This window comes from Alligator sinensis, unplaced genomic scaffold (assembly GCF_000455745.1).
Source record: "Alligator sinensis unplaced genomic scaffold, ASM45574v1 scaffold674_1, whole genome shotgun sequence".
Classification (NCBI taxonomy): Eukaryota; Metazoa; Chordata; order Crocodylia; family Alligatoridae; genus Alligator; species Alligator sinensis.
In genome coordinates, this window is record NW_005842032.1 from 289,809 (window position 1) to 302,633 (window position 12,825).

The 12,825-nt window shown below is 42.1% G+C and overlaps 1 protein-coding gene across 28 annotated transcripts in view; it reads right to left on the bottom strand.

The window, feature by feature from the left end:
* The window catches only part of ANK3 (ankyrin 3), a 595,175-nt gene that overhangs the window by 259,928 nt on the left and 322,422 nt on the right, over positions 1 to 12,825 (bottom strand). For all 28 annotated transcript variants that reach the window (XM_025202621.1, XM_025202614.1, XM_025202616.1 and 25 more), the window contains exons 2-4: positions 1,679 to 1,780; positions 1,121 to 1,219; positions 634 to 732 (exon numbers count right to left, since the gene is read on the bottom strand). In XM_025202621.1, coding sequence (XP_025058406.1) covers positions 634 to 732; positions 1,121 to 1,219; positions 1,679 to 1,780 — 300 coding nt within the window. The remainder of the gene's footprint in view (positions 1 to 633; positions 733 to 1,120; positions 1,220 to 1,678; positions 1,781 to 12,825) is intronic.

Consider the following 12,825-nt stretch of genomic DNA (forward strand, 5'->3'; position numbering starts at 1 on the left):
AGACCTGGTAGGCTAGAGCGAGGAGAGAACCCAGAACACCATCCTCAATGATGAATGATTCCATCACGGTTGGCGGTAGGCGGGGTGTAGGGGAGGCGGAGCTCCACGAAAGAGCTGCGAAGGAAGTGACCCGAGGAGAAGCACCAGGGGAAGCGGGACCGAAACATTGTCCTCCCAAGTGAAATAAACCAATCATCAAAGACATGGCAGGTGAGGCTCATGGTGCATGACCCTAGAGTCACCCAGCAACTGACCCATTCATCCCAAAGAAGTCATGGCCAGGCTCGAGTGGAAGTCACATGCACGGCGTCCAGTAGATAGACATGGTACAGTCTAGAACAATAACCAGGGGCAAAAAAGGGGATAGTTTCATGTAGGCATTTGCCTACCATGGAAGACAAGAGCTAAAGACTGTGATATTAATTAAAGGAAGAATTGGTATTACTTTACCTAAATGATTTTTCTTGCCCTAATTTTATTTACCTTACAAGCTTCCACTTCTCTTGAGTCTGCATTAATGAAAAAACCACCTTTCATTTATACAGTCTTAACTCACAGGTTAAGAAAGGAAAAGCACACTGAACCGATATTGCTGCCATTTTTGTACAACAACAGTCAACAAAATTACCTTACCTGAGACTGTGCATTGACATTGGCTGCATTTGCAACCAACACTTTAACTACTTCTGTCTGCCCAGCCAAGGATGCTATGTGCAATGCTGTGTTTCCTTTCTGAAATCAGAGAGAGATGAACTGTGAAAATGCTTTACAATGCATTATAAAATTTGCACTTGAAAAGTTAATTAAGCCTGTCAACCATGTAACCCATTTCAAAAATATATTATTTTATCATAATAAGACAATGTTTCCAGGGTCAATTATTTTAAAAGATAAAAATTGAAGACAATGTTCTAATGTCATGATTTAATGTTCTTCCTAGTAACACACAGCACATTTATTATAACATACGAGATCTGTGTTAGACATTTCTTGAGAGCCACACTACCATGAGAAAACATTTAATAACTTATACTGCTACGATAATGTCTGGAAGTTGGTTGACACTCTGCTTATATAGAATTTGTTTAAACATTTGAAGAGCTAGATAGAAGCTTCTGACCTTTGTTGCTGCATCCACATTGGCACCTCGCTGTATCAGTTCTGAGACAACTTCTACATGTCCTTCTTTGGAAGCAAGATGGAGAGCGTTCAACCCATTCTGATAAAAAAAAATATAATGGCAATGATTGACCCACGTTGTCAAGTGCAGTAACCAATATGTCATGAGACCAAATGATTACATGCCAGAGTGATTATCTCTGGCAAAAGCTATTTTCATATGAACATTATACCTCCTTGGCTACAGGAAATGATATGTATTAACTGGGATACAGAAGCTTTGCAGTATTAAATATTACATATTATCACAAATCCTAATACAAAAATAGAATGGCAAGATCAAATTCAAGACTGCAGTGGTACCCTAGTTGAAGTAAATTAATAACGTATGAAAAGATTATATATTTATTACATTTTTTCTTGTACACGAGATGTAAAGAGGCCATCAGATTCTGATATCAATACATTAACCAAGTAATTATTGATCTGAACAGCCAATTCCTACACAAGTGAGAGAAGCTGACAGAACATTAAATAAATAATCAAAATATTCTACAACCTGATTGCAAATGTTGATGTCCACTCCACTTTTCAAGTAGTCAAGAGCTTTTTCTAAGTTACCAGCTCGAGCAGCCCGGAGGTAACTTGCATTTGTGTCAGACTGGGTGGATAAAAAGATAAAAAAACTAGTCAGGTACACATCTTTTTGGCACAAAGAAATGCATACATTGTTTTTAAATGTAAACAGAGCACCAAAGTATCCCAAACTATTTTACATAAAATAAAGGCTAAATACTTAAGTCCTTACTTAAGCCAACTCCTATATGCATCAGTAGGAATTTTGTTCAAGTAAGAATTTAACTTCATGCATATATAAAAATGATGCAACTCTTGTCAGTGGGAGGGGAAATAATTACCAAGTTGACATCTGATATCCTGGCATATCAAGCAAAAAAGTGTTAGATCTCAGGGACAGAATTCTTCACAACAGAATTCTACATGAAGGATATCCCTTGTTCCCCTCAAACAGCACTGGCAGTCAATGGGCACATCTACGCAAGATGTTTACTGTGGAACTGTCTAATTAGCTCCACAGTAAATGTCTCAGCGTCTACACCTGAGCCCCTATTAGGCCACAGTAAGCTAAGTAACTCTGCAGCCGGTTACTACTTGTAAATATAAGTACTATCCTGCTGCGGAGCTTTTTTACTCCACAGCAACGCACGTGTAGAGGCTGATGGGACTGGCTGGGGCTCGAGGGTGCTTCATTACAGGGGCTGCCTGCTGCCTAGCCCTGCACTGGAGCACCCTTATGTCACAGCCAGCCCCTCTGCAGCATATTGAGCTGGGTCGGAGCAGCCCCAGGCTGGCAGGCTGACCCCCCAACATTTTTGCCAGCTGGGGCTGTTCCAACCTGGCTCAATGTGCTGCAGAGCCAGGATATGTGTTCAAACAGTGTACCCACGTGCAAATAACTCCAACACGATATGCACTGGAGTTTATTTCTTCCACTTAATTGCACATGTAGATGTGCCCAATGTATCTATTTTGAAAGATTAAAACCACCTATATTCAAAACTGTTGAATTCTACATATATTCAAAACGGTTTGCAAATGTTTTCCTTAGAACACTTTTAATTTACTGCACATGACAGTTTCAACAAAGTAATCAAAAGTTGTAGTGAAGCTTGTTGAAAAATGGACAAAACAGTTCCAATCAATAATAAGTACAAGTATAGTTGTGCCATCATACTTCTCTAAGTAGTTTTAATACAGCTTCCTAAGCTATCTTTATGTGGAGATAATTTAGAATATAACATCCGAGACTTATTTTTTTACCAACAGCTTGAAATTGCTACAACAAAGTTCTTTTAGATGAGGAATAGGCCAATTCTACCATAGATTCCCTCAGGCACCATAGTAATCACACATTTTTTCCTGCCTGTCTCTCCATTGGTAGAAGAGGTATAATAATACAGCTCAGGTTCATTACAAAGCTTAATTTCCTCATAATGTCAATGTGCTTTAAATCCTTATATGGACATCTAATGAGACAGAAAATGCAAAATGGATTTTAAGAAACCCTGGTACCAATTTTCAGTTTCTCCATTCCTTTGGGTCCCTGTCTTTGTACTCCTTATATTCTGGGATTGTTAGGGACCAACCTGGACCGGTGTATCAATCACAGCTCCTGCAAGCTGTCCCCAAATCTAATAATTGTCATTTAAACTCATCAGTATGCAGTAATGATAATGTTTACAAGGAGGCAGTCTATGGCAAAACAAAAGGAAAACAGTACAAGGTCTGAAGACTACTGTCCTTTTTATGCCAATATAGGCAAGAGGGACATTTTGCTTGTACTGATAAGGTTTATGTTCCAAGGTAAAATGTGTAGGTGGAAAATATGATAAAATAACAACTTTGAACTGTTTTGTGTTTTTGAGACATTTGTATTTTGTATTACACTTGACAACTAGCATATAACCTACCCTGAACTACTTTAATAATCTTTCTTCAACATCACCTATTAAATTCTCTTACTTGTACCTCATGAAGCAGCTAATCATCTCAATATACTCAAGATCCAAAAAAATGAGTGCCTGCTACAATTTATACATTCATTTGCACTGAACTACCATTAAAATTTTAAAGATTTTCATTTGGAAAACAGCTGCAAAAAGAGAAGCAGTCAAGCAATCTCATTTCGATCATCTGAGCCATGCAATGCAGATTATTACAGAAGACAAGTCACCTTCTTAGTAGTTAGCAACAGCAGTCACCAGAGTAAAAACATATCAGTATTTTGTTAGTGTTACCAAAGATATAAGGGAGGGAGGACTTAACAGTCTGGGAATCGTTTTTGTCACAGTTTAATGGCATGTCTATTTGGCATAGTCAGCAAGTGGACAATAATTAACATCAGCTGTTTACAGCTGCTTCTGCAAGGAGGAGAGGCTTTAGAGAGGCTTGATGTGAAAAATCAGTTCCAGCCAGTTGGATTAATACAGGCCAGGCAAGGAATGGTGTTATTTTGAAATGTTTAATAGTTCCCATTGCAAAAATTCAAAGAAAAAAATGGAGAAGGAAATGGAAAGAAGGCCTGTTAGTTCGTTTCTGACCCAATATTACAATATTCAGAAGGGGCAGCATGTGTTTTATCAAGGGATTCTCCTGGAAATCTCAAAAGCTAAGTCTCAAAAGTAAGTGAATGTAGATGTCAGGTTGATTTTACAACATGGTGATGTACAAAAGAAGACAGTGGGTTTGAATTCATTTAGTCCAAGCATGATTGACTTGTACACAAGAAAATTCTTTCCTGAAATAAATGCAGCAAATTTAGTATTCTCTGAAAATACAATGCCATCCCTGGCAACTCAAAACCTGTTTAGCAGGTTTTCCTAAAACTTTCTAGAAAATTCCAGGATCCCATGAATTCCTTTCTGTAGAGTATCAGCTTCAACAGGAGGAGTGAATGGCTGTACATTACTCTTGGTTGTAGAGGCCACCCAATATCCCACAGTTCTCTTCTCTTCATTCTTTCTTTCAAAGGAGAGGAAGGGAGAAGGGAGAGAGGGCCCTATCTCCCTGGTACTCCAGCCAGGGGTAAGCTGTCAGAGAGCCCTGTGGGGACTCTGCCCTGAAAAATCCCGCCCCCACCCCCCATCTCCTGCCAATCACCTGACTGGCAGGGCGGAGGGCATTCGCATGCAGTGGCAACCCTTCAGCCTCAGCCCTCCTCTCCCCCCAACTCCTCTGGGTTGACCTGGAGTGCAGGAAGCTGAGGGGGAGGGGAGACTCACCTACAGTGACAAGGCTCCCAGGGATTTGGGTGCATTACTGCTGTGAATGTCGTTCCCCCCCCAAGCAATCTTCCAGTTGACCAAGAGGAATGTGGGGGGTGGGAGGCAACCGTGCTGAGATGGTAAGGTTCCCAGGCCCCAGGGTTTGACTTGAAGAGAGTGTAGAGAGCAGGGGCTATTATCCTGTAGCAGGAACCAAGACAGTGCCCCTCCATGGAGAACAGCCCCCTGTCCCACTGATCAACTGACTGGTGGGATAGCAGGGGCATTCCCCCCAGGCTGCATGTGAAAGAGGCAGGCTATGAATCAATGGACTTCACTAATGCTCCCTGGCAGGATAGCTCACCAATGTAGCTCTCCAGTCAAGGTGCTGAAACTGCTGTATGCTACAACTCCAGGGTATTTTTCTAGGAGTAAATAACAAAAATAGGGGGAAAAAAATAAAGAAAGAAAGAAAATAGTAAAAGATTTGACAGAAATGACTACTGACAGAAATGATCACCTATCCATGACTGCAAAATTCTCTCTTAATATGTGCGCTTCTACGTTCTTCACTAGCTGACGTTTCCAAATGATTTGAAGAGATAGCCCTATGCAAAGAGCACTCTTATGGTTTTGTTTCTTGAAGGATCTCACAACGGTTTTCACCAACTTTAATTATTCAAATCTTAATATTCCTGTGATATGCTCTACATTCCAGGAATCTATTATATCCATTTATATTATTTTTATCTTTTATTTCTGGCAAGGAAATGCAGAAGGAAAATAGCTCTTGGCCTTTCCTCTCTCTTATCAAATGTCAAAAAATAATAGTGTAGGATATATTTCAAAATATGATGTCCTTTACATGTTTATGCAGCCACTAACTGGGACAGCGTTCTGCAATGTGTTACTGAGAAGCCTTATTTTAGGCCATTTCCCATAATTATTAAAAATGCAGAGTTTTATTCATCTCCAATATTATGTTCAACTACGTGAATCTCTGCAGCACCTTGTAGCTTCTGCTACCAGTACTTTAATGTTGGTGGGGACTACACTCAGATCATAAGTATTTAGCTATGGAAAGGCTATTTAGACAATAACTCACATTTGTAGGATTTATGTGAACAAAATTTCCAGCATACTGTTTTTGGGGAAAAGGATTTCTGGATATTTAAGAAAAAAACAACTTACTGTATTTACCCAAATCCAAGATGCATCCAAGATGTCAAATTCAAGATAATCACCCAATAATTAGATTCTATATTTGGAAAATTTACATTTTTAAAATAATTTTCCAGGTATACAATCTAATTACAAGAGAGTCACCTTAAATCTGAGCATCTGAACTGCTACACCGGGAAAGCAGGAGGAGCAGCAGCATGGATGCAGGCAGCTGGAGGATACAGCCAACCCCCTTCCCCCTCCATGTTTCCCCATGCAGCATGCCCCACCCCGTCAGGTGCCTGCATGCCTGCCAACTGTCCCTGACAGCCTCTGCTCCCTCCCACCCCCACTTATGTTCAGGACGGGGCTCCAAGTCCATTTCCTTCCAGGGCATGGAACACATGGAAGTGGACCTTTCCTGGCTGTGCAGCAGCATCTGGGTGTCAGAACTCTGCCACTGCTGATTGGCCAGGCAGGGGATGGTGCTTCCATGTGCCCCATGCCCCAAGAATGAAAGGAACTGGAATCAGAGCTTTGCCTGACAGTAAAGGGGTAGGAAGGGGATAGAGGCTTCCAGGCAGAGTTGTGGGGCAAGTGGCTACTGAAGCTCTGACTCTGGCTCTGACCTGGGCTCTAGGTTTGGAGTCAGAGCTGCAGCAGCTGCCTGCTCACCTCCACCCCTCCTTGTACTCAAATCAAAGATGAGGGGATTTTTTCCTCCATGCTGAATGGGGAAAAAAACTTTGGCTTGGATTAAAGTAAATACAGTAATAACCTTTAATAATTGGCAGTACTGTACATTTCAATAAATGTACATTACTATAATACAGCATAGTTCTTTTTTCATTTTGGGAGCTGGGGTTTACTTTTAATTCTATATTTATTGTGAAGGGAAACCCCGAGCAAGTTCTACTTGTGATGGTGCAGGATGCATTCTGGCTAGAGTCCTAAGAGAAAGATGCTAACCATGCCTAACATTTGTTGTGGGAGGGATGGGGGGAAGGGAGCAACAATCTCCTTTTAAGGGATGAACTTTGTGCGGGCCGGGAGTGACCCGAGCCCTTTTCTGTGCTGCACGCGGGCTGTGGCCAGCAGCCCGGGCACGCTGGGTCGGAGAGGGAGGCCGACGAGCTGGAATTAGGCACAAACGCTTAGCGGTAGTTTAAAAGATTGTTTACTTACACCGAGATGGCAGTGGTGTAGGCTGGAAAACTTGCTTGAGTTGCGGTTACAGACAGACAACAAAACAAAACTCGAACCTGCAGGGTACGTCGCAAGGGGTTTTCGGTGACGGGAAGATGCAAAACACGAGGGTACGTCGCAATGGGTTTTCGGCGACGGGAAGATAAACCTGCAGGACTCGAACCCGGGTAGAAGAGCTCTGAGGTCGGTCGTCTGGCAAGGACTCACACGAAGTTTGCTAGGCTCCGTGGGTCCGGTTCTTTTGCGCGCAGGAAGGGATACGTCTAGGCTGCGATCGGCGACGGGGAGAGGCTAGAGGTTGATCAGACTTCTGTTGCCTGCTTGAAATGCGTTGGGTCCGTAAGGATCCGCAGCACTTAGAGATCTTCACACAGCGTGAAGTCTCCTCCTCCCGGTGTTCGTGGAGTCCTCCAACTTGGGCGGAAACCACTCAATCCTTTTATACAGCTAGCAAGCCAATCACTAGCCGCCATGTGTGAATAATTTAGAACTGGCCAATAATGGGGCTCGAATTAGCATACAAATGGCGGGAACTCTTTGCAACGAGCATTTCTGTGCTGCAACAAAGAAATGCACCCTGCAAAGAAAGCTTCAAATTGGTGGGAAATTGTCCCTTGCACCGGGGTTCTCTTTTGCAGCAGAAAACTCCACCGTGCAAAGAAGCTATAATTTAGCGGGAACAATTTAGCAGTGCCGAAGCACACAAAAACAAAAATCACACCCTTTGGGTTGTGACAAACTTAAGTTACTTCCATTTGAAAAACAAAGCCAGTCTTGCAGCAGCACGAGAAAAAAAATCTATGAAGACTTACTGCGCTGGTATATGTTTTGATGGGAAGGGTAATCCTGTTCCACAATAACTACATTACCAGGTCAAATCCAAAGAGATACTTAGCTGACTTCCCAATAGGCGTTACATCACCTGAGTCAGGGATGGAACTTTATTTTTGAATCTATTAAATTATGCAGGCCTGTTGAGAACCGTTTTTAAACTACATGAAATAAACCATCCACAGGATTTTGTGAGGAAATTATTTATACATTTATGAAAGAACTGATCTCTGTGATTCCATATTTATGCTGTATAACAGGGGTTGGCAATGTATAGCCCACAGGCTGGATCTGGCCAATGGAGCTGGAAGGCTTTCCCAGTGCCTGTGCTGGGGACAGGCAGCTTCTAGCTGTGCCCATGCTGCTGGTGCATCTCCCCACCCTCCAAACTCCAGTCCAACATGGGCTGAGTGGTTTCAGTGGCATGTCAGTGTAGGAGATGGACTTTGCTTGTGGCTGTGCTGAATTGTTGGGAGCTGCAGCCATGCCACAGCTGCTTCCCATTGCCTCCCAGCTGCAGCATGGGCATAGCTTCCAGCTGTGTTTGCACTGCACCTGGGGATGGGAGGTGAGTGGGGAGAAGGGGATGGGGAGGTGAGTGGGGAGAAGCTGCAGCAGAGTGAATGCAGTGTGCAGATATCTGGACCTGGCATAGCTCCCTAGTGTCTGGAAGCTGCGTCCACATTGCAGCTGAAGAGTGGAGAGCTGGGAGATGTGGCAGGAGCACAGATGGAGCTCCCACCTGTCTGCACCCATTGTAGGAATGGGGAATGTCCTCTGCCACTGACACTCTGTGGAAGCCACCCAAGCCTGCATTGGACAGAAGCTGGGTTGTTCTAGCCTGTAGCTTTATAACTTTCTATGGCCCAGTAACTAAATCTAAACTGCATAAATTCTTTATTACCTTCCCCCATAGACATATGGGGCATTTATACACAGACATATTTGTCCCATGATGCGCCAGAGATCCGGTGAGTTGGAACAGACTCAATTAATCGAGTCTGCTCCATGCTCAAGCTGATGTGTACTGCACTGCATCGCATGCAGTTGGATAAGCAGCGAAATGTGCATCAGTGTGCAGAAAATGGTGGCAGTGTGCTTTTGAACTAAAACACCTTCAAGGTGTTTTAGTTCAAAAGCACACCACCACCATTTACTCAGCACTGATGTGCATTTTGCCACTTATACAACTGTATGTGCCACAGCGCTGGGTGTTTTTAAAAGCTCCTGGTGCTACAGTGCAAAGATATGTACAAATGCCCATGGTTATGAGAAACCCATGAAACTTTTCTGATAAAAACTTAATAATTCGGGTCCAACTGCTATTTTGTGTTCTGATGAAAATTATTCAGTTACAGCTATTCTTTTGTGATCACAACCTTAAAAGTAATCACGAAAATAAAACAAAACAAAAAACATCCACCACCAACCGCCCTCCTCACCCCCTCCCCAAAAGAATCCATTCCTAACATCTGACAACTTGAAGGGTACATCATCCAAGCAGGGATGCTTTAAATGGCATTATATCACAGGGAAAATGTCCAGGGACCAAACTCCGCCCCCCTTGCAAAAAACCAAACAAACAATCAAATAAACAAACAAACAAAACACACAACAATAAACTGTTGTCCAATTACACACCTTAATCATTGTATTTTTATGTAGGTGCAACCACATATGAGTAAAAAGGCAAAATAATAAGCTGTTGTGAACATGCTATTGTTCATTCTGCATAACTGTGATTTATTTTCTACAAATAAATAATTGCTTTGGAGGTCTGAGAGATTCTTCCTCTTAGTAACAAAAGCAGAAGCAATAAACCTTGTCACCTTTTGACAGCAATCATATTTGAATCATCCTTAATTTCAACCTGACGTGTCCTTCTTTTCATCTAGGGAATAAATTACTTAAGATTTATCGATGGGTGTGTCAGTGTTACCTGAATCTGTATGTTGAAGAGCTAAATAATTTAATGGCAAGTATTTATAAACAAGAAAAAAATTAAGTAATTTTGAAAGTGCTTTTCTCCAGCCCTTTAGATTCAGCTTCTCAGTTCCAAAGCTCCTATCAAAATGGTAACTTACTGTTGATCACAGAAATTCCATTCTCTGTTAGGTCACAGTGCGAGATACCCCTGTAAGTGCTGACTAGTTATCTATCATCATCATCATCATCATTATCAATATCAGCTACATTTGGAAAACCTTTCCCTGTGTGTTTGTCTTTTGATATCCTCAGCTTAATGGTGACACTGGACTCACTGAACGTTCTGAACAACCTGGGACAGCTCTAAGTTATAGATGGCTAAAAAAGACCTTAAGATACCAAAGCTAGTCAAACTAAGAACATTTCAAAACTCACATTACAAAGGCAACTTATTACTCCTTTTATCTCTGTTAACAGGTCTGGAATGTTTTGATTGCTGTTACACTAAATGCTGCAATCTCTTATCAGGTCATAGAGCATTCCTTTCTAAAGCACATGCTGTTGAGGTTTCAGAAAGCCATCTATTTTGAAAAGAAGGCAAATCCAGTCAAGCATATGTAAGTTATAATACACATATTCCATCTCCTCTTTTGCTTACAGGACAGAAAGAAAAATTCTTGCCAAATCCTTAACCCAGGTTAGAAATGAAAAATAGTATTCCATGTACTAAGGGAAAGATTTTCAGAAGTACAGTTGACAGTTAGGCCCTAACTCCCTGTGGAAATCTTTGCGATTTAATTTATTATTCTAATTCTAATTGTGTTTTATTCTAAATTCTAAATTATGCTTTTGAATATTTCCCCTAAGCTATTATCTCAATGTTAGTTGCACATCATATGAGACACCAATACCAAATAATAAATTATATCACTGAAGTTATGACACAACCATAGAAAATGAGTACTTGACAGCACTACAGGGAAAATTCACAGGTTTAAGCACCAGCCCAGGCAATATAATAAATTAAGCTACAGGCTAGCTAACTTTATTGGTCTTCATTTGTCTACACACCTGCTGCAATGAGGCAGATGGTAGGTTTCTGGGTTTAGTAATGGTCAAAAAAAATGCTTGCTGCTTTGAAAATTTAGATGTATATTATATTAGCGACATCTAAGGTAGCTCCTGGTTTCAGAATGGTAAAAAGATGTGCTTCTGATCTGCAGATGCTAAACAATTTCCTAAATATACAATAACACTAACTAGGAAAAGCTATTTTCTGGGAATGAGAAATTAAAGTGGTGTGAAGATTATCAGTATTTCAAACTTATATTATCATGTAACTATATTATGAGAACTTGAACAGTCAGCTAATTTGGGTTATCCCTTATTTCCATTACGTTGGACCATCAAAATGAACTGGATTACTCAAGGAGTAAGGCACAATTATTCAGTGTAAATGTGAAAGAATTGGTCCTTTTGTTAGGTATTGATTCACAAACTAAATGACAAATACAATCAATTAAAATGACATGAGCCAGGGAAGACAAGAAACCACAGAAATCATGTATTTCTATTTTGATGGCACTGTGCATCTAAAGCTCATTCCAAACCTCATGAAGAGTATGAGCACAGCTTCCTTAATGCTGTAATTAATATATGTAAAACTAAATTTTACATAATTATGCTGAGCGGAAACCAGCACGGGTTCGTAGCAGGAAGATCATGCCTGACTAATCTAGTCTCTTTTTATGGCCAAGTTACGAAATGCCTGGACACAGGCGTAGGGGTGGATGTCGTATACTTAGACTTCAGGAAGGCCTTCGATATGGTATCCCACCCCATACTGGTGAACAAGTTAAGAGGCTGTGATTTGGATGACTACACAGTCCGGTGGGTGGCAAATTGGCTAGAGGGTTGCACCCAGAGAGACGTGGTGGATGGGTCGGTTTCGACCTGGAAGGGTGTGGGCAGTGGGGTCCCGCAGGGCCGATACCCTTTAATGTCTTCATCAGCGACTTGGACGAGGGACTGAAGTGTACTCTGTCCAAGTTTGTGGATGACACAAAACTGTGGGGAGAAGTGGACACGCCGGAGGGCAGGGAACAGCTGCAAGCAGACCTGGACAGGTTGGACAAGTGGGCGGAAAACAACAGCATGCAATTCAACAAGGAGAAATGCAAAGTGCTGCACCTAGGGAGGAAAAATGTCCAGCATACCTACTGCCTAGGAAATGACCTGCTGGTTGGCACGGAAGTGGAAAGGGATCTTGGAGTCCTAGTGGACTCCAAGATGAACATGAGTCGGCAGTGTGACGAAGCCATCAGAAAAGCTAATGGCACTTAATGGTGCGTCAGCAGATGCATGACGAATAGATCCAAAGAGGTGATACTTCCCCTCTATCGGGCGCTGATCAGACCACAGTTGGAGTACTGCGTGCAATTCTGGGCGCTGCACTTCAAGAGGGATGTGGATAACCTGGAGAGGGTCCAGAGAAGGGCCACTCGTATGGTTAAGGGCCTGCAGACCAAGCCCTATGAGGAGAGACTAGAGAACCTGGACCTTTTCAGCCTCCGCAAGAGAAGGTTGAGAGGCGACCTTGTGGCTGCCTATAAGTTCATCATGGGGGCACAGAAGGGAATTGGTGAGGTTTTATTCACCAAGGCGCCCCCCGGGGTTACAAGAAATAACGGCCACAAGCTAGCAGAGAGCAGATTTAGACTGGACATTAGGAAGAACTTCTTCACAGTTAGAGTGGCCAAGGTCTGGAACGGGCTCCCAGGGGAGGTGGTGCTCTCCCCTA